Source organism: Triticum aestivum, chromosome 5A (genome assembly GCF_018294505.1).
Source record: "Triticum aestivum cultivar Chinese Spring chromosome 5A, IWGSC CS RefSeq v2.1, whole genome shotgun sequence".
NCBI classification, from domain to species: Eukaryota; Viridiplantae; Streptophyta; class Magnoliopsida; order Poales; family Poaceae; genus Triticum; species Triticum aestivum.
Genome location: NC_057806.1, coordinates 61,492,901 through 61,518,516, shown reverse-complemented (window position 1 = coordinate 61,518,516; position 25,616 = coordinate 61,492,901). Strand labels below are relative to the sequence as shown.

At 43.9% G+C, this 25,616-nt stretch overlaps 2 protein-coding genes and 1 non-coding gene across 5 annotated transcripts; 2 read left to right on the top strand and 1 right to left on the bottom strand.

The window, feature by feature from the left end:
* The first annotated feature begins 8,700 nt into the window (after positions 1 to 8,700).
* LOC123102318 (alanine aminotransferase 2) lies at positions 8,701 to 13,624 on the top strand. The gene is made up of 15 exons (XM_044523623.1): positions 8,701 to 8,940; positions 9,021 to 9,071; positions 9,664 to 9,714; positions 9,864 to 9,929; positions 10,007 to 10,068; positions 10,149 to 10,227; positions 10,296 to 10,400; positions 11,052 to 11,162; positions 11,258 to 11,395; positions 11,471 to 11,545; positions 11,641 to 11,761; positions 12,347 to 12,501; positions 12,571 to 12,645; positions 12,754 to 12,957; positions 13,325 to 13,624. The coding sequence occupies exons 1-15, from the start codon at positions 8,890 to 8,892 to the stop codon at positions 13,439 to 13,441; spliced, it is 1,461 nt and encodes a 486-aa protein (XP_044379558.1). The 5' UTR covers positions 8,701 to 8,889; the 3' UTR covers positions 13,442 to 13,624.
* A 188-nt stretch (positions 13,625 to 13,812) lies between these two features.
* Positions 13,813 to 14,865, top strand: LOC123102320 (uncharacterized). 3 transcript variants are annotated; one of them, XM_044523626.1, is made up of 4 exons: positions 13,813 to 14,092; positions 14,217 to 14,341; positions 14,458 to 14,592; positions 14,682 to 14,865. In XM_044523626.1, exons 1-3 carry the CDS (start codon positions 13,943 to 13,945, stop codon positions 14,561 to 14,563), a joined length of 381 nt encoding a protein of 126 aa, XP_044379561.1. In that variant the 5' UTR covers positions 13,813 to 13,942; the 3' UTR covers positions 14,564 to 14,592; positions 14,682 to 14,865. The 3 variants fall into 3 exon arrangements, with proteins under 3 accessions (XP_044379561.1, XP_044379559.1, XP_044379560.1); XM_044523624.1 differs by having other exon boundaries at positions 14,430 to 14,592; XM_044523625.1 differs by having other exon boundaries at positions 14,458 to 14,865.
* A 379-nt stretch (positions 14,866 to 15,244) lies between these two features.
* TRNAM-CAU (transfer RNA methionine (anticodon CAU)) lies at positions 15,245 to 15,333 on the bottom strand. The gene is given in 2 exon segments: positions 15,245 to 15,280; positions 15,296 to 15,333. It is a non-coding gene; the product is annotated as a tRNA-Met (tRNA).
* Between the last annotated feature and the right edge of the window lie 10,283 nt (positions 15,334 to 25,616).

Sequence of the window (25,616 nt, the reverse complement as noted above, 5' to 3'; positions counted from 1 at the left end):
TGAACCAGACCAGGTGGTTTGGAACCTTGGAAAGAACAAGCGCTTCACAACCAAATCTATGTATACTCACCTGGAAAGTCGCCTCGCTGGAGGTAGTTATAGCTGGGTTTGAAAAGCTAAACTTCCACTCAAAATTCAAATCTTCCTCTAGCAATTATTCCAAGATGCAGTGCTGACACGTGATGTCATGAAAAGACGTAACTGGGCTGGTAACCCGAAGTGCTACTTCTGTCCGGATAGGGAAACCTCTCAACACCTCTTCTTCACCTGCCCAGTTGCGAGGGTAGTTTGGAGGACGGTGGGATGTGTCTTCGACACAGATTTATGCCCTGATAACCTGTGGCAATATTTTTCCTGGTGCTATATTTTCTTACCCGATGGTGCTAAATTCTATACCTTTGGCCTTGTTGCGATTTGTTGGGCTATGTGGAATTGTCGTAATCAGGCCACTTTCGAATTCAAAAAACTGGGAACCCCCTTTGATGTGATATTCTCTTCATGTGGCTATATGAACTATTAGGCAGGTCTGGTGGAGGGAGCTGATCGCGAGGCTATGGAGCGCGGCCCCAAGATGCTCAAGACCAATGCAGCTGCAATGATGAGGATCTGTGCGGCCCCAGCTGGAACGATGATGGACTGAGGATACTGCCGTTGATCTGCCTTCATCTACCTTTCATGCAGCCACTGCCTGTTAGTTCTATTTAAGTTGATCTATTCGCTCCTGCGTGGGCTATGCTTTCTGCTCAAACTGTGAGCCTTTCCCCATGGGTTGGAGATTATCCTCGGACACCTTTGTTTGCTCTGGTTAGGATAGGTGGTTTTAGATGGCACTGGATTTTCGCCCCATGGCGAGCTGCTCGATGACGAGTGCTCACAGTGGGTTTCCCAGTGGTGTCTTGAACTCGCTTTCCCCTTTTCAGTTTTCTTAAGACTTGGATATTGTATTTCCGTTATGTCAAAGTAATGAAAAGGGGTAATGCCCGGCACAAAAAAAGCAACAAAAAGGGTATCCATGTGCATCATACGAATAATAAAGCGGATTAGACATGTCAAACTGTCAATACAGATAATGTTATATCCAAGAATAGGTGTTGGGATATCCCTAAAAGCTCTATGCTTCTTAGGAATAGATGTTGGCAGCCTCTATGTCCACATGTCGGTTTGTTGCGTCTTCTTGTCGCCGCTACAGCCTAAGCTATGGAGAGAGGGGAGGGCATTTGGGGATGCGGTGAGGCTCTAAACTATCACCGGGGTAGGCAATTTGAGGGAGTGGTGAGCGCATCGGCTTTCACAAGGAGGCGATTTGGGGAGGTCAGCTAGTCCATGAGCTATGACTGACTGTTGTGGCTGTGTTTCGAGGAAGTGTGCCGCCGCCATGTCCGCGTCTTTGGTGTCCCATTTTTTGCCCCTTGTCGGTGGCCACTCTGCCTGGTGAGCCCGCCTTCTGCTTTGCCCTCTATGCGGGTGCGATTGCCGTGGTTTTGTTGACATTGGATGTGTGGGTGGCAATTTTGGGGGCGCTTTGTGAGGCGTCGTTTTTACATTCGGTATCCATTTTGTGGTAACGTTGCGTGGGTCGGCTTCTTGTCGATTTGTGCAGGCAGAGTTCGTTTGTAGCTCTAAACACACTAGACCTAATGGAGCCTCACTTTCACAAGACCTCAAAGAAGAGATCAAGACTGCAGACCCATGTGAGGGTTGCTGTCGAGCACGCCGAAGAGAACATGGATATCGACCTCTTACGCGAAGACGGGGATGTGACGGCAGTGGCGATGACAAGGGGATGACAGCTGCTGTAGGGGTAGGTCGTGGGCAGGCAGTGTATGGAAGTGGCCGACGACAATGAGGGAATGTCAAATCTTTTTTTTAATAAAGGAATGTCAAATTATAGTAAGATATGGATATGTGAATTATATGAACTATGGAAATTGGATAAGTGTATGCTAGTAGCAAGGCCAAATCAAAGCTGACTTAAGATGCAAGTATGAAATGTAACGAGTCTATCCATCGGTAATGAATAGGACCCCAGCCACATTCCGGCTTATTTAAGTCCCAGTTTAACTCCCGACGTTGGCGGTAAATATGAGAGACGATTGCTAACAGCAGCAGTAAAATGAACGCATCCGACGGTCACGGGGCCTTCCTTTCAGCTATTAAGGAGCGAGCTGGGCCGTTGGATCTGCTCCGATGGCGGTTTCGCAGTAATTTTGCCGAGTCGCTTGGCATGCTCCGTGCTTTCACTGAAGAATTTAAAAAGGTTCAATTGTACGAAATCTCTACTCTTAATGGAGCAGTTGGTAGTCTCCGCCAGTCAATTTTCGTCCCACCTTCGCTGGTTTTTTTTCGTCCTAAAAAAATCTACGAAATTTCGTAGGTTAACCAGGGACAACTATGACTAGCGAACAAAAAATCGGATGACGCCCTAGCCTCCCTCGCACGAAAAAAAAACTCTCCTCTCGATCCACCCCTGGCGCTGCCCCCATCTCTCGCTCCGCCGCCGCCGCCGCCCCTGCTTCCCTCCCACTCAGCCACCTCCACCGCTCCCACCCTTCTCCCCATTGTCGGATCCGCTTGCTCGTCAAGGTTAGGCGGCGAAGCTCCACGTCCGCGAAGCGCACGTGCTCGTCAAGGAAGCGGCTCCCGGATCTGAGATCGCGCGGCCATGATGGAAGGGGCTTGAGGTGGCCGCCGAAGACCAAGCCGTTCACGCAAGCCCTGGATCGATGGATTGTGCAAGGTACTTTGGGTGTCGTCATTGACGGCAATTGTCACGCCATGCTACCATCGGAGGGGTCCCTCATCGATGATTAGGGTCTTCCGAACTGCACGAGCTCCATTGAGACGGATGTTTTTAATTCTGGTTTTGCCTACATGCTTTCTTTGTCTGTATCTACTTAGCTAATGTCTTCTTATAGATAGTAGCTGCTGAAGTGGTGATCAAAGTTGTTCACTATAAGGAAACAACCATGATAACAAAAGTGTATATTCCCCAACCTTTGACCTGAAGTACTTTTTCATTAGAAACTTGCAACAGCTAGGCATTGCAATTAGCAACAGCTTCGTACATACTGAACTAATTTGCAGCAACACATACTAAACTACCCCACTATGGACTACATATATTTAGGAACGGAGGGATTAAAACTCTAGCAAACAGCAAACATGATCTCCTCTTCCAGTAAGCCAGTGGTAACCATCTTTGTCCCTGAATTACTGGACTGCTTAGTGCTTACAGAAGTAAGCTTGTTACTTTTTTTGTGATCTCTTGCAGATATGTACAATATGTTATGGGGAGATTGCAGGAACTTCTGAACCGGTCGTCCAACAGTAGGTTCGTACTTCATACCAGCATGATGGTGTGTTATGTTTGCTTCACTTACTACTTGTTCGATTAGAATCATATTGGTGTCGTTGTGTCCAGGATATGAGTGAATTTTTGTGCATTTGGGCTGTTAGGCATGAAATGCGGGAAGTTTAGGCACTACGGCCTGAAGATTCCTTAAGGTTAACCAGAAATGACTACAAACTTGTTTAATTCTGTAGGTGCAGGTGCTGCCGGTTGATGGCGGCCTAACCATGAGTGTAACTGAAAGTGAACCAGGGCGATGTGCAGAAAAAAAATCTTAGCACATAGGTTGAATTTGTATACTACTTCAAATTTATTAGGTAGTACTCCCTCCGTATGTATATCACTTCCGAAAACAAGTTCGGGTTATTAGGTAGTACTATTGAATTTCAGGATTGATACTTGAAGATTTTAAAAGGTTACTAGATTTTGTACCAACTCTACTGTTATGTATAGGAAGAACATGCTCTAAAATATTTATAATTCATATGAAAGTGATCATTTGATTATTAAATCATGCCTCTAATAAGATAAGTTATTGTCACTTATTTCTTGACAAATTTCCATTGTTCAGGTTCTGACTTCATTTGTTGAGCTATTTTAATTTTTGTATGAGAGAAATGAAAAACTTTATGACTGGTATGTCGAAACTTTGATCAGTTCATTGTGGAATAATGGCAGTGATTTGGATTCTTAACTAAATTATGATAGGCTTCCATTTTGGCGGCTCTGATTTGGTTTTGTGTGTTTTTTTGTTACCAGGTAGAAAATACTTAATGCTGGTATCCCAGAGTTTTACTTACTAGATATAAATAGAAACGAGGCTTATTTATTGAGAATTTTAGCTGTAATGTGTGTCAGTGCCCTCGTACTTTTCAAGTGAAACCTTGAAGAAAAGCATAATGAAGGTTATGCTGATAGCGGTGGCGCAGAAATAATATAAAATTGAGGGTACAAAAGTATTAGGATCTCCATGCCGGCAAATGTAGTGTGTTGCACTGATTGCAATTACTTCTTTGCTGTTATTTGTTGTTACTGCCATAGTTTATTTTTTGTGCTTATCATAGCTCATGAATACACGTGAGTGAAATTGGGTATAGTATATATGCATTCTTTCGGAGTTTTAAGAAGGATAGAATAGAAACATTTCTTAGGGCTGTGGCATAGTTGTGTGGTACTTCTGCATTTGCAGCATTTACAGATCATGTAATTACAGCTTAATGCAAGCATTGGAATTGGTTATAGATTTTCTTTGATTTAAATTTCTGAATGTTAACAATAATGACAACTTGTGACATGCCTAAATTTAATTTTCATTGAGATAGAGTGGGCTCTGGATTATGAGATGGAATGCAATTAAAAGCCATCTGATCTGGCCATGGTTGGTTGTCACAGAATCCTTGATATATGTTCTACTTTGACTTGGAGCGTGCAGCTATGATATTGTAAGTGATGAGTTTTTTTCCCGAATTTGCTGCAGGAGGTCAGACAGAGGTAGAAATTTTAGTGGCAAATGAAATAGGTGGTAATTATTACACTCTTTATTTGTAAAAAATGAGACTGAAACAATGCTAATTGAGTATGTTCTGTACTTGTAGGAAGGCTATGAAGGAAATGTTCTTCCCTTATTTTTATGAAGGTAAGGTCTTGTTATTAGATTCCTACTACTCTACATTGCTTGACTGCTCTCTTTTATCAGTTCATGGCCTTAGGGTCCATCATTTTCTTTCAACACTTGATGCTTATTTACTTTTCTTGGGCGGCTTCTTTTTGATAGTCATCTGATTTAAAAATTCGAGCATGTGTCACTTTAGTATCTTTCAGTTTCAGCAAATATATAGAATTATCTTGACATATGTTGGCATTGAGAAGATAATATAGATTGTCACTACTAAGTTCAATGTTCAGGCTCCATCCTATTTAAATTCATGTTCGGATTAAAGTCAACACACTAAGAACTGTATGCTTGATGAATGATGTTCAGTGCATTTACTTGGTTTCTCCGGTATAGTTATGCATGTTAAGTTATGTTGGCTCTTGCATTTACTTGTCTAGACTGATGGCTAATTGTGAACTATGTATATTTTGTAGTTTCTGCTCACCAAGATCAAACTAAGCACAATCGTATTTTCTCAAATTGTACACATGCTACTGCTATGGGTGTCATGCTCTGTGTAGTAATTATGTTGAATTCCCGTAATTTCTTTTGCATGATTCCACCAAACAACTTGTATGTTTAAAACATACTCAAACTTTATTTACTAAAACTTGAGTTATGTTGGCTCTTGCATTCACTTGTCCAAACTGATGGTTAATTGTGAACTATATATATTTTGTAGTTTCTGCTCACCAAGATCAAACTAAGAAAAATCGTATTTTCTCAAATTATACACATGTTACTGCTATGGGTGTCATGCTCTGTGTAGTAATTATGTTGAATTCCCGTAATTCCTTTTGCATGATTCCACCAAACAATTTGTATGTTCAAAACATACTCAAACTTCATTTACTAAAAAAAATCAAATATTTCAAATAATATATTAAATATGTCACAATATTTCAGTGGCAATGTAGGTGTCATTGAATTCACTAATTCGTCCACCGAAGTTGATAGGCACAATTGTTATTGGTGGGCTTAGTCTGATGAATGCCTTTCTGAAGTGGTTACATGGCTACAGCCTGCAAGTTCTCCCCTCACTATCTATATTCAGGGTGGAACTTAATTCTTCACAATAGGTTGCTGGGTGGGCAAGCTAGAAGGGAATGTGGGAGAGCAAAATGAGGCCCCATATACTTTAATGTTTGGGAGAAACAAAGCCTATCAAGTGCATGGTGGTTATCAGAGAGGTGAAGGCGGGAAGGAAAGAGATGGACAGTGTTGTGAAGCTATGCTAGGGACACTGTACATTTTTACTACATAATTTGGGAATAAGTTCAAAATCATGTTGATGGTTTCTTGTATTGCTATTAAGCATATTTTTCACAAAGATACTGATATCATACTTGAGCCATATGTAGTGGGACTACCTCGATCTGGACGACGTGTCCTTTGAGCACATCATGTTCATGATCCTTATAGTCGACAAGAAAGGCACCCCCTGCTCGATTTTTAGCAATTCTTACTTGTAGTTTACTTGCTTATGATATTTCTAGGGTTTTTGACATGGTATAGGATTTTGTGCATTTTTATAAAACATTAATGTGGTGGCACAGAGATGTTTCTGTGGCCGAAAGGACATGTTCAATGGCTTCCTATGGCGTGTTCTCATGCTAAAAGAAGAGGTGTGTGTTCAATTTGATGCACTTCCATTTGCTCGCGGGGTTCTTAGCCTACTGTATGAATGTATTTTTGTAAAACCGAGCTCCCTATGCAATGTCCTCAAGATCGAAACTACAACCAAGGGCCTCACTATTTTTAGTGTAATTTTACCACAAATTCTCCTTTGTAGACTAATCTGAATTCCAAATTTTCATCAATATGTATTGTTAATGGAAACTTATATTTTTTTAATTAAATATACATATTAGATCTCTTGAACAAGATGCACACATTCAAAATCCTTTATGAAGCTCACAGGTATAGAAAGTATGTAGCCATACTTATTCCTGAATGTGCATGTCTCAGAGCTTGAAAAAAAGGAGGTACTAAAGTTAGGTTATGCTCATCGTTCCAACATGCTTAGTGATAACCACCTAGCAAGCTGATCAAACATGAAAAAATTGAAGTGCTACTGCTAATCGTACTATTTTGAATGTGAAAATCTATTTAATTGGCTCTTCTCTAATTGTACACTTGCATAAATCTCAGATCTTGCAAATTACAGTAGAACCATAAAAGTCATGCTTTGACTCCTATAGAGCCTTTTGCACTTTAATATGACTAATAATTTGCCTTAATATCACAGATTGTATTACTACCTTTCTAAGTGAATGACATTCAAGAAAGTCATTAAATAAAACCAAGAAATCCTTCCGGTATTGGAGTGTAGGAAAGTTGAGACTATAAAACCAAAAGGTTATATTTACGTTTATTAGAGAAGGTTCTTTACTTTTTATAGGAAAACACAAAATGTTGCGATGTAGAGTCTAGGTGGTGGGCCTCCTTGATCCACTTGGTGGATGAGGGCGACTCCGGTCCTGGCACCCATAGTGCCGGTGATCCAAAAATCGTAGGGCCTGGATATAGCTCTAGCAGATGTATGCGGCTTGCGCATCGAGCTTGGTTGTCTCGAGCATGGAGATAGGCGAGTTGTAGACCAAGAGCTGGTACAGAGATAGGCGAGTTGTAGACAAGAGCTGGTGGGCAGCAAGAAACACATGCACACCAAAGAACAAATCTGAGTCACATGCCTACTTCTACTGGTTTCTACAAAGAGCGGCTAGCTTAGATCTTAGACCAGTCGGTCACTGTCGAGGTTGCCAAGGTGATCTTACAACACCACCGTGGGGATTTCTCGTGATTTTATGTAGGCAAGCCGCAAGCGGTGGTGGTGATTGGCTGGGTGGTGTCGCTGCCTTGGGAAGAGACGAAGTGATGGTAAAAGTAAGCAGGATCCGATGATTCTTCCGTGGGGATAGCCAAAGTCAATATGTCGACTATAGACTCGTCGCAGACTTGCAGTGAACCTGGATGCGGCGAGCCTGATTTGTGGATCCATGGCGGGTCTTGACTTTGTTAGGCTGGGATTGGATGGTTGCGGAGGGTGGTGTGCTTGGTTGGGTTCCCATGGAAGAATGTGGCCTCCTCGTGGATCTGGTCATGCCCATCCTAGAGAACATTATTGTGTCCCTATCTCCCTCGAGGAGCAAGGACAGTGCAAGCGGCAACAGAGGGTAGGGGTAGATGTGGGGAGGGATGTCGGCGGTTGTTCGAGGTCATCATGATGAAACTCTTGACGTCCCATCTTTATCAATGGAAGTGGAAGAGCACGATGTCGAGATTGGATAGGAGTTTGAGTTCTTTTTAGCACCGATCGGTTCCCCACTTTAGAGATGTATTTTTTTGCGTGCGAGCAAACACTGGGTTGATTCTAAAAGGGATAGGGACTTTTCTACAGAAGTGCATGATGGACCAAAAATATGACCTCATTTTATTCGTTTGATAGATATCGTATTATTCGTTGTTGTTCGTTCGATGAAATTTCTTAATATTTGATTGTTGTGTTTTTAATTAGAGCATTCTATAATCACCCAATATAAGGGGATGATAAATGAAAAATACTAATTATAAATTTTAAAGAACCCGTGACAACGCACGGGCGTTATACTAGTAAATGTCTAGGTCCCGGGATTTCTTACCAACAAGTTGGTCAAAAGCCTCGATTTATTGGCACGTCCGGACTCCCGAGGTGGCGGCGGCCTGTACGTAACACGTGAGGCAACTTTGGACTGTGGCTTGGCCAGCCAACCAAACAGACCTGCCACCCCCGTGATCGACCGACCGACCGAGCTGCCTCCCACTCCCCCCCGTGCCCTCTTCCCGGGCCGCCGCCCGGTTCCACCGCTCTCCCCCGCCCGCCGTGGTCGCCCGGGTCTCAGCGACGATGTCTCCCGCCTCCGCGCGCGCCCTCACCGTCGACTCTCTGAACCCAAAGGTAGCAGCAGGTCTCTGCCGCCGCCCGATCCGCACGCGTTTCTAATTAAGTCCAGTGCTGGTGGCCGGTTTGTTTTGCAGGTGCTGGCGCTCGCGGATCACCTCGGGGGCGCCGTCGCCCGCCGCGCGGAGGTACCTTCCTCAATTAGTTTCCAAGAGATTTAAGAAACGGAAGCTGGCGTTCCACGGTTTTTGTGTCTGAGGCTCTGAGAGGCCGTACATGAGACAGAACCAGTACTCAGTCCAGATGTTTGCACTTTGGACATGAATTTTTGAATTTATCCAAAAATGTTTTTTATTCCAAACGACCCCAATCTCCTTTTGGGACATGAAGAAACAACAACATTGCCCCCAAGTTTACCGATTGATTGGTTTGGTAAAAGTAAAACCCTTATTGGAAGAGGAGAAGCTTGACAGACAGGTTGACATGCTGTGGTGTTACGAGAGGGTATAACAAGCCTCATTAGCTACAGCTCCATGTCTCTTTCCTTTCACTGTGTTGATTCGCTTTATCACTAGCCATGGACTTGGTGAGATCCACCAGAATGTAATCACACATTCACACTATGATTATTCATAGAGTACTTCCCTTGGTACATTTTTGCCACTTTACTATTTTGCACCTATTATTGCAAACTTGTCTACATACTTGAAATTGCATGTAACTTGAGCTTGGCACATCATGCAAATTAAGTGATCTTCTCTTCTTTTTCTTGGTGTCCAGCGCATGCAAAAAGAGCTAGAAACAAATCCAGGTTTATACCCTTTCAATGAGGTATGTTCCTGTGAATCTCATCACATTTCTGAAAAAACAATTGAATATCATTTCCACTAAAACTTTCCCCAAATTCAGAGCCTTGCCACATCTACTTCTATTAGTGCGTTTTTTTTTACTGTGGTTAATATTTCCATTTCTTCTGGTAGATAATCTATTGCAACCTTAGCAATCCACATTATCTCGGACAACAGCCAATTAAGTTCTTCCGTGAGGTGGGTGATTTGCTCCATATGAACTCTTTTATTAACAATCTCGTTTCTTCATGCTCTGATGCTTCCCTGTCTTCCAGGTTCTTGCCTTGTGTGATTACCCGCATCTTCTAAACTGCAGTGTAACTAGTTCCATATTCAGGTAATAAACACCACATAGCATATGAGCAAGATGCATTCAGATTCATAAGCGATAGCTCAACTAGATTTTTGCTGTTGCAGTTCTGATGCAATAACAAGGGCAAGGGAGATTCTAGACCTCATTCCTGGGAGAGCAATGGGAGGATACAGCCACTGTCAGGCAAGATCAGGAACCCTGAACCTCTTTTGACAAATGCAGAAATGAGATCTGACAGTTTTCACCTCTAGGGTACTGAAGGGTTGCGAAATGCAATTGCTGCTGGAATAGCCACTCGTGATGCTTTCCCATGCAATGCAGAGGACATTTTCCTGACAGATGGAGCAGCCGCGCCGGTACTATTTGATCCACCATATGCGGAGCAATTCCTTCATCCACCATCTTGTGCATAACACTCTGAATAATAGTTGGAGATATTGTGATCCTCTGCTACTGCTAGGCATCCTGACAATGTTATATGATACTCCCTCCGTCCGGGTTTATTAGGCCTAAAGACAACTTCTCTTAGACCAAGACACATAGTAATTTGCTCACATTAATTATTCCATTCCACTCCCAATGCACTCTCTCACATGCATGCAGCCAATGAAAAAGCACACATGAAGTGTATTAACTTTTCAGCCATGGCACCAACAACAATAGCTTTCAATACAACCAATGAAATGGTTGCATGCATGCACCTTTCCAATGCGGGGCCTTATAAAAGGGGACATGCTTGTGATGCTGAGAGGCCTAATAAACCCGGACGGAGGGAGTATATCTCATACGCTGTCAAACTACTTTGTGGAAGTCCCTTTTGCACTTTAGTAATTAGCACTATTTTTTTACGAACCCTGTTCTTATCACTAATATATGATTGATTTAAAGCCATGATAACATGAGCAATGTCACTAAACATCCAAGATGAAAGCTGTTTTTATCTCCCCCTTTCCTTCCTTTCAGATATGATTCTTGCCAATCGAGTTGTTTGTTTGATTTACAAACAGGTTCATATGGTAATGCACCTGTTGATACGAGATGAAAAAGATGGCATCCTTTGCCCGATTCCATCACACTTCCTTTATACAAGCTCAATGGCTCTGTGTGGCGCAACTCTTGTATGTACTTCATTACTGGATCGAATTGAATCCATGTCAACTCGATTTTACTGGTTGTTAATCTGCAGTAAGCAAGATGATATCTGCTTTCTCAGGTACCATATTACCTTGACGAATCAGGAGGTTGGGCCGTGAGTATTTCGAACCTGAAGAAGCAGCTGGATGGTGCCCGATCTGAAGGCATCACTGTTAGGGGACTTGTGGTTGTAAATCCAGGCAATCCTACTGGGCAGGTGTATTTACTGATCATCGACTTGTGTAATTCATATATTCTTGCGCAGGTCTTAATGTGGTTAAATTGTACATAGGTTCTTGTGAAGGAAAACCAGTGTGAAATAGTGGAATTCTGCAGGAATGAAAACCTTGTTCTTCTAGCAGATGAGGTGAGGTTTTTGTATCTTTCTTTATAAGAATCTATATAATTTCCTTGAATTTTGTGTATGTAACCCGCTGTATCTTTTCTTGAACTTACTGGTAGGTTTACCAAGAAAATGTTTACACAGATGAAAAGAAATTTATCTCTTTCAAGAAGATAGCACGGTCCATGGGTTTTGGTGAAGAAGATATTTCTTTAATATCATTCCATTCAGTTTCTAATGGTATATGACATTTAGTTCTTCCTTTTATCCATGTTTATTCTCAGTTATACGCGGCTCTCTTGTTACTTCCTATAAAAATGAGAAGGGGAAGTATGTTGTTAGGTGCACTCATGAGAAAGATTTCTTTAAACATTGGATTTTCGACTCATCGAGTAAAGCCAACATAAAAAAGTTCTTGTAAAAGCAGATTTGCATATTGGTTATGTTAATAGAATAGAATCATACTAATGTAATGACTATTTTTTTTCTCGAACATTGGTAATGTAGTAATTTGTATATTCGAATTTGAACCCGTTACTTGGTAATGTTATTCTAATGACTTTTTTCTCCATCTAGCACACCATGTACTCTTTGTCTATTGGCTTTCTAGGCACTGTCTTTTCCTCCCTTTGCTTAATAAGGAGTGTCTTGCATACTGTATTTCTTGTATATCAAACCGAGTGTGGCGTATCATCATCTGTTCCTATTTCCAAAGTTCCAAGTAATCTGAAGTTCTGAACTACCGGGGGTGAAGTGTCATATGTACACCACAAGTTCTCCATCGAATGGATTGATATTTGTTAGAAGTATCGTCTTCTCCATCAGGATACTATGGAGAATGTGGGAGAAGAGGGGGTTACATGGAGGTCACTGGCTTCAATTCTGAAGTTCGGAAACAAGTATACAAAGTGGCATCCCTAAGCTCATGCTCCAACTTAGCCGGCCAGGTTCTCGTGAGCCTAGTCATGAACCCACCAAAGGTCAGTAAATATGCATCTCATCGTGTCTTTGCATTTCTATATACGTTTTAGTAAGCCTCCCTTTGTCAGGTTGGAGATGAGTCATACACCTCTTACCGGGAAGAAAGAGATCGCATTATGTTATCGTTATCCCGATGTGCAGAGGTTCCCTTTTGTCACATCCACTTCCATGATTATCTTCATTGCTGATTCTGTTACATGCAAAAATATCATTATATCTGAATGTCACATTCTTGGACTGGTTTTATTTAGGCCATGGTGCAGGCATTCAACAGCCTGGAAGGCCTGACTTGCAGCAAGGCTGAAGGGGCAATGTTTGTATTTCCATCTGTTCGGCTGCCTAAAAGGGCGATTGCGGCTGCTGAGGCAATGAACGCCAAGCCAGATGTGTTCTACGCTCTCCGCCTTCTTGAAAACACTGGCATCGTCGTCTTGCCTGGTTCTGTGTTTGGACAAGTGAGTGTGATGCACTTACTCACTTTGATGTACTCCATCCGTTCACTATTATATATATTTTTGGATATTTCTGTATGGACTAGATACGGACTGAAATGAAAATGAGTGAACAAACACACTAAAACATGTCTACATACATCCAATTTAGGAAAAAAAAGTTAGAACATCTTATAATAGTGAACGGAGGGAGTACTTGTGTCTGGAACTGACTGACGATAAACAAATATAGGAATTTATATTTGATCTTTTTCATTCAAGATTATTATCTGGTCTATGGATGTGGAGTGCATGTCATGTCTTTGCAGAGAGATCTTCGTGTTGGTATTCTAATATTATGTTCGTTTCTTTGTTTATACTCTGAATGAAGGTACCTGGCGCATGGCATTTCAGATGCACAATCCTGCAACAGGAGGAGAAAGTACAACTGATAATCTATCGCTTTAAGGCGTTCCACAAAGCTTTCATGGAAGAATTTCGCGATTAAAAGTCGCCAGCTTATTTTATCTGTAGCACAACTTTAGAAGTCCGGACAGAAAAAACATGAGCTTTGTAAACTGTCAGTTACATGATTTATGTCTGGAACAATTGAGTTTTTCCTTTGTATCATTCTGAAGTTAATCTAAAACTTATCCTTTGCAAAAAATAAAAAACTTATCAATTTTAAATCTGATTCTGTGTGCTGTAAAAACCGAGGTGGGGAAACTTGGTGGGAAGCAATTTGGAAGTCACTGTCATGAGTCATGACCTGAATATTTTGTCCAATAATGCTACAAGAGTTAGAAAAGGAATTTGCTTGCCAATTAATTTTAAAGGTAATCAGCTGAACTTAATCTTAACAGCACAACCAATCATCTGCTTTGCCACAGCTTGGTTGACCTAACATCCCTATTTAAAACTGCATCCACCACTACCCCACTAATGGCCATTTACATGACATGTGCTCCATGATCAGTAGTTGTGTGGTTCCACGCCTCAAAGCTCAGCCATGGCTGCCTTGAGGTGCTACTCTTCTACTGCTGCAATCATAGTCCCAAGGAGGAAGATTTGTGCAAGAGCTTCCATGGATGGCTGCTCCAGTTCCGAATCCAGGCGACGAGCTTCTAGTTCGGTCAGCTTCACCTGCAAGGTGAACAAGGTACCTGTTCTTGCCAAAAGCTATGGCATGTCAAATATAATGGTGATGATGATGTAACTATGTTAGCATGTAACACCGCTGTTTTTGGTAATCTGAAGGAAAAACCATATTTTTATTTTCCCAGGTTTATGAGGACAAAAACATGGGCATCCTCTGTTACACTGATGAGACTGGTGAATTGCTGTGCGAGGGCTTGGATGAAGGCCCGAGACTAACGAGGCAAGATATTGAGAAATTGACCCAAGAGAGGTAAGCTATATACTATGTTCATCCTTTTTCTGTTTGTTTAATTTTTGTTTTAACATCAGAGTAAGTGCTGCTATATATAAGTGACCAGTGTGTCTGCTGTGACATGTTCTGATCAGAGAATCGAAGAACACGGCAGAAGATTGGCGGGAGAGAGCGCTGCGGATCGCGGGCGGGATCGACTGGAGCGGCCTCCAGTCTGCTGCTGCCACGGGGAAGAAGTGAAAATGGAAGCTGACTTCAAGCTTAGCCCTGTAGAAACGCTGGCTGATACTGTTATGTGTAGATCGATCTCCATGGTTGCTTGCTTGCTCGATCCGTAATAAGTGTCTTATGTGTGTAGGTAGGAAGGAAGGATTGGAGAGCACTGGGGGCTGATCTAGCTGGTCAACTCCTACTCTTTGTCTCTCTCTGCTGAATAAGAAATGATTTAGCTTCACTGCAAATTCATGCTGATTCGGTTTTCAGTTTCTCCTTTTATCATGTCGCGTCGAGAAAAGAATTTGCTCCAAGGGTGTTGCCTTCAATTCGGTTTGCAATTGATCTGAATTTTAACCTTGTCATCTGGCTGTTGCGTTGTAAGCGCCCAATTCTGGTGCAGATCAAGCAACGCTTCCAGCAAATAATCTGTAGATGAAAAATGTCAAGCACGTGGATTGTGGTGATGAATGATGTTTAGAGAGAAGCTTGACTCAGTTCTGTTTAAGTTCATAGCCAAGTTCACTCATGCACACATACAAGTGTGAGAAATACTCTGCTCTGCTGTCTCTTTGCCAAATTCCCGGTGGAAAGAAAAAAAGTAACACCATGTTCAGATTTGCTCGTATTCATCTGATATTCAGATATCTGCGGCGACCCAAGTTGCCACTGAGCGTTTTCGTCACAACGATGGTGCCTTTTTCTAGGTGGGGTGAGAGAGGCTCGAACTCTCGACCTCAGGATAACTCACGGTTCAGCTATGAGACCTACGCGCTAGCCAACTGCGCCACCACCCCGTTGTTGTGCTACAAGCGAAACAATCATCCTTGTTAGCGACAGGACCATACAAATCACTACATACAGTAAGTATACTGTAACAGACCAGCACGATGCACAAGATTTGTAATCCAAAACAATAAGGTGTGCATCAAGGGCAGAGCCTCGCGGTGTCCACGTCGGCAGGGTGTGACTGTTTGCGATGGCCAATTGAAGCGACGGTCCGCACTTCTCGTTTGCTTTATCGAGAAGAAAGGAAGAGACAGAGACAGGAAGTTGCCTCGAGCCCCCAATCTTTCCCCCTTCCTCTTCCAAAACACGCAACCTCTGGTCGTTCCCATTCCTGGCCATCGGGAGGAGGCAGCAGAGCAGCGGTCAGCGGCTAGGAAGGTAGGGCGCAAGAGAAGGAGAAGGTGGGGCGTAGGAGAAGCAAGAGGGGACACGACTGCAAGCACGCCACCAGCCATGTATCTCGACTTCTCGAGGGAAGATTGGGTGGGAGGAGAAGGCGGCGGCGACGGTTTTGATTTGTGATCTGCTACAGGCGCCGCCACAGGGATGGATGCCAGGATCTGAGGTGAGTCTGATCCCTCAACCCCTTCCCATTCCTTCCCGGTCTTGTCTCAGCACACACGGGGGAGGCGCCGCGGGACAAACAAGGCTCTTGCAGGTTGCAGCGCGTGACGGTGATGGGAGCGGCAAGAAAAGGAAGAGCAGCGGCGGCGCATCTCTGTCTCGTGGGGCCAGCCCTCCCGTCCGCGCGTGCGACAACGCCGATATGGAGTCCCAGGCTCGGATAGCCACCACGACGTTGGGTGCCCCGGCGGGGGCTATTGGGACCATGCGGCGTCCGGCCATGATTCCGGCGACGGCAAGCCGTATATATGAGCCATCGTCTCCACTTCCTTTCCTTCATGTTTTAATCTGCACCTCTACCCCACTCCCCACTGCCTACCTCCCTCTCTCACGTAAGCTCGAGCTCGGGGCAGTGAAATCCCTCTCAGGTGGCAGAAGCTGACTGTCTTGACATCTTCAGAGATTCTATGTGTCCAGTTGTGGTTGTGCACACCAATCGTTTGATGAATTGCTAAAAGAAATTGTACGTTTTTTTATGTATGTTGGAATCAGGTAAAATGTGATTTTAGCCGTCTGTTGATTGCTTTCGGCGTCTTGCTGAATTCTGCGCATTGCAGGGAGCAGGAACCAACGTCGTCGTCTGGGAGGCAGCCAAGGATGGAGGTCACTCTTAGTTCATCTTCCTCTTTGCTCCGTCTCCTGATGGCTGCCATGGAGGTGATTTTGATTGCGCTGGATGTTAATTTTTGCTTAGGATGTGCTGCTTCTCCTCTTTGTGCTGACATGTGCTTTTTTTTCACAGGTTGCTATTAAGTGAGCAGGTAGTTTGTCATTGTTCGTGAATCATCTGTTTAGTCTTTCTCTTCACTTAATCGATGTTCAGCTTTATAATAAGTAAACTATGGTATGGTGAGTACCTCTCAATACTCGATGGCTTCCCTTATTTAGACTACTGATTTATTTTCGAATAATAGGCCCCTGTTCCAGTTCAAAAGGGAATCATGTAGCAGCAGCAATTAATATGCTTTTCAGTTTTATTATAAGTAAATTTCAAAATAAATGTGTCATAACATAAGTATTGAGTCTATGATTGTATATATGTATCGAACCTTGATGAACTGGTTTGGTTGATATTATTTTAAATTTAGTTTCAGATACTACCGAATTTCTGATTTTCGGTTACATATAATTATGATATATGTTGCATCATCTTTGTGTTCAGACTTCAGATATGTCAGCAAGCCACTTTCGAGCCTTGCTCATTTACATCAGTATTTGTTTTCACATTAGTGCACCATGGTCTTTTTGTCTTTCATTTCTACCTAAAGAGCAACAATCAGGTGACTTCCCTTTCCTCCTTTTCTCTTGTTTTAAAACTCTTAATGTTCAAACCATTGCAACTTCGTAATCATCCAATCTTTCACCTTTGCAGACTTTCTATGAGAACTTCAGGTATCGGTGCGACAAACGGGCTAACCCATATAACATGATTGCTTGGAGCTGACATAGAGGTTAATTAAATTAATCTTTAGCTCTTCTCTTGTCGTGTTTTCATTAATCAACCTTAAGGTAAATTCTCTTAAAAATCACATCTGTTTTTTTTCTTGGAAATGATATGATATGATATTTGCAGAGATCAATTTTGTACCTATATCTGTTTAATACAGATTACGTTATTTGGGCTCTGTCTCCTGCAATGTTTAATAAGAATGGTATATAGTACTGTAATGCTTATCTTATCCAATGAGGATATAAGGCACTGCTTACAATCATTATTGAGTCATTTTTGCCATATCATTACATTTTTCTAACCCAAACAACATTTTTTGAAATGTTGTTTGGCTAGGGTGGCGAGATGCAGAGGAGCCCTAGGTACAGGTGAAGGGAGACGCTGGGTGGCAGGTCGAGCAACTATGGTTGGGGTGGCTGTGTGAAGAAGAGAGAGGTAGGAAAGGAAGTGTTGGGCTAGCTGATGCTACCGGGATGAATCAGGGAGATTAGAGGAGAGAAGTTGAGAGAGATTTCGGCGATGTTTAGGAGAAGAGGATTTCTCTAGCTATGCCAACCCAAGATGTGTGATGCTCAAGAAGGTATGTGATGCTAACGCATATACAAAGAACGAGGTGTGTTGTTAATTTGGTGGACAGTGCCCTTCTTAAAATAAATATGTGGTGCCGTAGACAACTGAAGAATTATCACTTATAGTTCCGTTAGGTTTGTTACCTCCGTTGTTCGGATACTTAAATGTTTCACTGAGGATTTTTTAATCCATCCGGCCATCAGCTTATACCTGGATGTACCTTCATGTTCTACAAATCTATTAATTTATCATAGGACAAGCAGACGATGGAAGTAGTATAGTTTCTTGAATTATTACCATGGTCCGCCAAATTTTTTAATTACTGAATCAGCATAAGTTTTATGTTTCTCTGTTGTAATTCTTCTGTAGGCTGTTTTCTGTGTCTCTGCAAGTGCCTTTTTGCTCAGATGCTTTTTTTACAGTGCATCAAGTGGAGTTTAGTTCATTCACCTCTCCACATCTCCTCATTTTCATGATTGTTCAGATTGCTAACCGACGGACTAGAAGCATGCCCACCTTTCTGTTCCTTTTAGTTCCAAATAATCTTTTTTTTTCGAATGAATGCATGCTTATAGTATTGAAATATATTTTTTCTATACTTGGTAGATCATAAACCGCCAAATCACGCTGCTACTGGTGTGTTTACTGCTCCATAATTGAGTCAGTTTTGTGTGCATTATCTGAACAATGTCAACGCTGCCTTCCTTCTGACATACTATTTCGGCTGTTGATTGATGTTGCGGCTGCTGCGGCTGGTGGTGCTCTGGGCACGCAAGGGGAGCGCGGCACACAAACTCCGCCTGCTCAAGACGTTGCGCCACAACCATGCCGGCCTCGGTGTCAGGCGCAACGATTGGTTTGCACTATGGCGAACTAGAATTCCCCAGCGCACACTTGCTCCAGTTTATCCTCTACGGCAATGGTCGCTACTTCTGCGATGCCCGTGAGAGGGATGTGGACTGCATCGAGGACTACTACGATGGCGAGCAAAACGAGCACGGCCTGGAGAACCTCGATGATGGGCAGATGAGCAGTTGCTCTATAGTGGCAGGTCCTCGTGGCTGCAGTACAATGACATGAGATGTGCTAGATACAGTGCTAAGATTGCATGTTTATTTGGGCAGAAATCACATATTTGACCTGAGGTCCAAATCAAATCACAAACTGACCTCGTTCCGAAAAAAATTCACTCTGCTGACCCTTTCGTGTGGCGGCCGACAGCTGGGCGCCACACACTACTATGCAGCGCCTCTCTCTTGGGCGTCGCACCTCGTGCCAGCGTGGCAGCCCTGGTCCAGTTGTGGCCCCATAGACAGCACTGCAGCGCCTCAGACTTAGGCGCCACACTTGTAATGTGCAGCGCCTAGCTCTTGGGCGTTGCACAGTCTGTGTTCCACTTAGGCTGGCCCCACCCTCTCTCCCATCCCACCCCCACCCCACACACCCCACCCCACACAAACCCTTAGTCTTGTGCCCCTCCTCTCTTCCCCTCTCCCCTCTCTCAAATCCTTCTCAAATCTTGCAAATCCGAAGTATTTGACCGTGGATTTCGAAGCCAACCCCTCCCTTAAGGTAATCTCCTTCGATCCCCTCGTTTTCATCCATAGGAATTGTCACATTTGCTCAAATATTGCTACCTTGGGGAAACCCTAGTTTTGGCTTGGATTTGCAAATTTGTATTGAATCATGTTATGTTTCTTTGCTAATTTGGGTTGGTTAGGCTTTCATAGTATGCTAGGGTTAGAGTTATGTGTGTTTGATGTTGGTGTTAGGGTTATGCTATGGTTAGGGTTATGGTTATTGTTAAGTGGGGGTTAGGGTTATTAATTCATATATATGTTATGGCATATGTATTTTGTGCAAATATTTTTTGTTAAGTACTTACTTGATATATGTGTGTTTTTTATTATTGTAGGGATGGGGAGAACATGTGTTTATGTTCATCATGTGGATAAAGAGGTCTTTTTGAAAGGCAATGTTGAGCCGGACCCGGATGAGCTTGACATGGTGTTTGAGAGTAGTCCAAGCTATGCGGAGCTCTTGGACCAAGTGAGGAAGGATTTGAATTGGATGGACCCAAGTGACGTTGTTGAGTTCGAGGGAAGGCATAATGTTGGTTTTGGAATGCACATCCGTTGGAAGACAATGTGTGTGAACTCCGAGCAACATTGGGTTGCATACAAGGAGACGGTTGCCGAATCTCTAGACAAGGCTCTTGAGTTATTTGCCTCCAAGAAGGTTGAGTCTATTTTGAATTTGGACTTGAACCGGAACCCCTCCCCGTTGGTTGCTAGCACTCCACCACCCATGAACCAAGATCAAATGAGTGAACCTCATTTCATGCAACAAGATTGGCCAACATTGAGCCCGACTCCAAACAACCAAAATGAAGGTTTTGAAAAGGAGAATGATGAGTACGAGGAGGATGACAACGAAGTTGATCTCCATGACAACAATGTGGGTGATCTCGACCAATATCATGTGCAAGAGACAATGGACCAATCCATCCCTTTTTCCCGTGCATATGCATCAAACTCGGATGACGATGGTCCCGGTGAAGAAGTTGATGAGGAGGGGTTCACACTGAAGGAGGCCCAAGCATTCAAGAAGGTATTCGGGCGGGATCACAAGACACCATTATTCAAGGATCTTAGTCTCGCGGATGAAGCCGTTGTGGATGGTGGCAAATGCATATCTCTTGGAGCTAGGCCAAGTTCTCACCGTGATTTGGAAGACGGCAAGAACGGGATATATCCCGGTTGTGAGTTTCAATCCTTCTTGGAATTGAAGATGTGGCTCGACAACTACTCGGTTACGCATTATCGTCCACATAAAGTGGCCAACTCGGACGTCAATGTGCGTTATACGGTCAAATGTGAAGTGCCAAGTTGTCCATGGATTGTGCGTGCAAGGCCATGGAAAGGAGGTCCCACTTGGCGCATAGTGAGTTGTCTACCAAATCACATGTGCTGGCACAAGAATGCGGATGGCAAGCTTGTGTACCAACAACACAGACAACTCACGTCCGAGTTCATCGCTTATAGGCTTTCCAACCAAATATCCACACTTCCAACAATGAGCATCAAGAGTGTCATTGACCTTGTGAAAGCCATCTTTCATTACAAGGTGAAGTACGGCAAGGCATGTAAGGCACAGCAAGCCGCATTTAAGATGTTGTATGGCAATTGGGAGGAAGCATACAACCGACTCCCTAGGTTGTTGTTAGCTATGGCCACCACAAACCCAGACATGGTTCACGTGGTTGAGCCTCATGGGCACCAAACATTGATTCACAATGGGAGGACCGTTCGAGTATTTGGCCATGCATTTTGGGCCTTTGAGCAATGCATGAGGGCTTTTGAGCATTGTCGGCCCGTCATCGCCATTGATGGCACGTTCTTGACCGGATAATACAAGGGCACTTTATTGGTTGCAATAGCAAGTGATGCCAATAACCGGGTGTTTCCTTTGGCTTTCGCTTTGGTTGAGGTGGAGAACAATGATATCTGGGAGTGGTTCTTGCGTCAATTGAGAACAAGGGTATTACTGGCTGAAAGGGAAATTTGTGTCATATCGGATCGCCATCCAGGAATTCTCAATGCGGTGGTGGTTGACATTCCCGGACATAGAAAGTTGCACCATCGATGGTGCATGAGGCACTTTTGTGCAAACTTCTATAGGGCATGTGGTATCAAGGAGTTGGCCGATGATCTTCAAGATTGTTGTCTTGCTTTCACCAACAAGCGGTTTGCCACATTGTTCAATGCATTGCTCAGACACAAGAAACTTGACCCCGGTGGTCATGAATTTCTCAGTAAGAACATTGTCGGAAGGAATATGTGGGCGCGTGCTTTTGATGAAGATGGCCGGAGGTACGGTCAAATGACAAGCAATATGGCAGAATGCTTCAATAAGGTGCTCAAGGGTGTACGTGCATTACCCGTGACAGCAATAGTTCAATACACATTTGACAAGATGAATGGATACTTTTTGAAGTATTCAATGGAGACGGATAAGCAGATTGCTGGTGAGAACAAGGATAAGCACAAGTACTATTTCCCACCAAAGGTTGAAGAATGGTTGGACTTTCAATCACGAAAGGCAGACTCCCAAGAAGCTGTACTATATGATGACAACGAGTGGAAGTATGAGGTGAAAGAGCCTGGAGGAACCACAAACGATGGCCACCAACACGGAGGCCGCGCTTTCAAGGTCTCCCTAACACGGTGTGATTGCAGCTGCATGAGGCCATCGTTGCTTCATCTCCCATGCTCGCACTTGTTAAATGCAGCCCGTGTTAGGAATGTGGACGTCAATCACCCTCTTACCGTGAGGGAGTCCGAGTTCTCAATCATGACGGTCTTGGCCGTGGTGGTGGCAGAGGCCGTGGTGGTGGTCTAGGCCGTGGTGGCGGTAGAGGCCATGGTGGCGGTAGAGGTCGTGGTGGTGGTCTAGGCCGTGGTGGTGGTAGAGGCAGTGGTGGTATCTTGGCCTTGGTGGCGGCCGTGGTGGAGGAATGTTCACTTGGCTCAATGGACCATTGCCGTATGTGACTTACTATGATCTTGTTCTTTTGGCTCAATGCTTGTGTTGTCATTTTGCATTGTGTGACTAACTATTATATTGACATTTTCATAGGTATGGAAACAATGAAGGGGGTGGAGGACACAGAGGCGAAAGGTGAGCTCTCTTGGTGGTCGGAGGAGGGAGAGGAAGAAGAAGAAGAAGAAGAAGAAGAAGAAGGGACAAGGACCATGACCTTTTCTATAAACCAAAATGTGTGCTACTATGTGATATGAGACGTAAATGACTATGTCTTTTTGGCTAAATGTTTGTGTATGACTATGTGATTAGACAACTCTATTGCTATGTGTGTATGAGTATGTGATTTGGACTACTACATGTGATTTGGATATGATTATGTGCCATCTATGTGAATCACAAAACATAAAAATCACTTTGTATATGAAAACAGCAGATAGTGCAGCGCCTAAGGCCGAGGCGCTGCACATTACAGTGCAGCGCCCCTCCCTTAGGCGCTGCAGACTGACTTAGCAAATTTTCGGGTGCAAAAGCTCCTGGAACGCTTCTGTTGCTCTCTGGACTGGAATGTCCAGCCGTGCAGCGCCCAAGGGAGAGGCGCCACACACCATAGTGCAGCGCCTCTCCCTTAGGCGCTGCACTGCTAGACATCCCAGTCCAGAGAGCAACAGAAGCGTTCCAGGAGCTTTTGCACCCAAAAATTTGCTAAGTCAGTCTCCAGCGCCTAAGGGAGGGGCGCTGCACTGTAATGTGCAGCGCCTCACGCTTGGGCGCTGCACAGTACAGAGCAGCGCCTATCCCTTGGGTGTTGCACACTCACTTAGTATTTTTTTGGGCAGAAAACATACTGGAAGCTTCTGTGACCCTATGACTTGGTAAAGTGCAGCGCTTTGCTCTGTAAAGTGCAGCACCTTGCTCTGGGGCGCTGCACTATGACTTGGTAATTTTCGTGGATCGTCAGTACTCAAAGCCTTCTGTGGCCCTATGGGCAGCCATGGCCAGTGAAGTAGCGCCTATGGGACGGGCGCTGCACTGTGAGGTGCAGCGTCTAGGCTTTGGGCGCTGCATAGTACAGTGCAGCGCCTGACTGTCAGGCGCTGCAGTGTTGTTAACTGTCAAACTGCAGATATAGATTCCATTTTGGCAAATACAAATACTGAACAATTCAACTGAACAAAGACAACATCATTTAGGACAAATACTGAACAAATACAACTAATAATTTGAACATCACATCATTTAGAACAACACAAATACCACAATAGTAAGAGTTCACCAACATATAACATAACCCAACAAGTTCATCAACCTAACGAAATGGCTATAAGAGAGCACTTCCATAGTAACAAACACTAATGCCTTCCGCGCGTGTTCCTGGTGCCACGCCTACAGACAATCTTCTTCTTCCTGGATGGACGAGCCTCCTCTTCCTGCACTTCCTCCTCCGCCTCCGCCTCCGCCTCATGATCCAAGCTAGCCATCCGCGAGGTCCCTACGACCACCTTTGGGTTGCCTCTATTGTCAAAGTCGTTGGGCGTGTACCGGCGTCTGGGCTGCCTAGGCTTGAACACATATGGGGACCGAAGTTGAGCGTCCGCCAAAGTCATGTCATCATCAAGCTCATCACCCTATCACACAATCAAACAATATGGTGAAGGCCGACGTCGTAATCAAGTGAGAATCACATCTAAAGGATTAGTCATACCTCTTGAGTGACCGCACCCTCATCATCCTGATAAGCATATGAGGAACTCACATCGTCCCTCTGATGGTGAGATGAGGGGTCTGATGGTGTACCAGACCTAGAGGCAGATGGTTCATCAATTTCGGGATCACGGCAACCAAGAAGATTTGATAACCGCCTTAACTTCATGGCCTGACGCTGTAACATGAACAAGTGTGGAAGATATGAAACTCCGCAACATAGACTACCTCTCATAGTGAATGTGATTTGTACCTTGAGGAATGCTCGTAGTGGACCATCATCATTGCCTTTTCCAACCGGTGTTTCCTCCAGAATAGACTGGCTCTCATTAGCTGCTTTCTTGATCTCGGTGCGCTGCGGATGAGAAAGAATGAACACGTTAGCCATTCAAACATGTGTAATACGGTCAACGGGAAAGTAAAGAAGAAACACTTTACCACATAGTTAATCACCGGAACAGCAGGGACTCCGTGCCCTACCCGGACATCTCTGTTGTACTTCCCCTTTGATAGATCCTCAAAGTTTACGGGTTCTTCAAGAATATCCTCATTATATGCCGGCGGGCATATCTCAACTCGAGTATTTTCAAGAAGCCATCGTATGTAGTTATCAAAAGCAAGTGGACTATGCTCACGAAGCTTGGCGCGTGCACTGCTACGAGCTTCCTCCATACAAAGCTGGAAGCGGGTAACATACGAAGCATGATGCTTGTCCCAGTCCTTTATCTTCCGCTGCCTTTTCCTGTCCAACCTGCATGGTAGAAAACCAAACATTAGCAAAATCAAGGATTGACGATGCTTAGTCAATACAGTTCATGCTGTCTTACCTATGAAGTGCTTTGTCCGTATCCACCCATTCTGGCGGGTGAGGCTAGAACAGACCAAACTGACGACACACGCGATGTGGCAAATGAAACTCAATAGCCCAGTTGCATATCAGTGGGCACCGCATACGCCAGAGATCCCTATCCCGCAAGCACATCGGGTTGATGGTAAACTCCGGGGTGTACCCAAGTCTGTCATCGGCGCCATATGGCTGCCATTCCACCTATGAAATAGGGCAACAATGCAAAATTGGTGAATTTTTTTCAGGCAAACATGAGAAATGACTGAAGTAATGACCTTGTTACCTGCTCAGGCGTAATCGTGTCCAACTCGGCAACGTACTTCTGATACATGAGATTGACATCGTTCGTCATCTCGGAAACCACATCCCACTTGTAAGCCCAAGTGGGGCGTCGTAATTCGTCATCTTCATCTTCATACCAAGGATTAAACCTGACGCTCTTCGGGCGTCCAACAGGCAGACGCTCCCAGCTCCATACAGAAAGTAGAAGCATATTATCACCAATGCCTGCACTATCTGTGATCCTGCAACACGCATCGTCCAGCTGCATATGA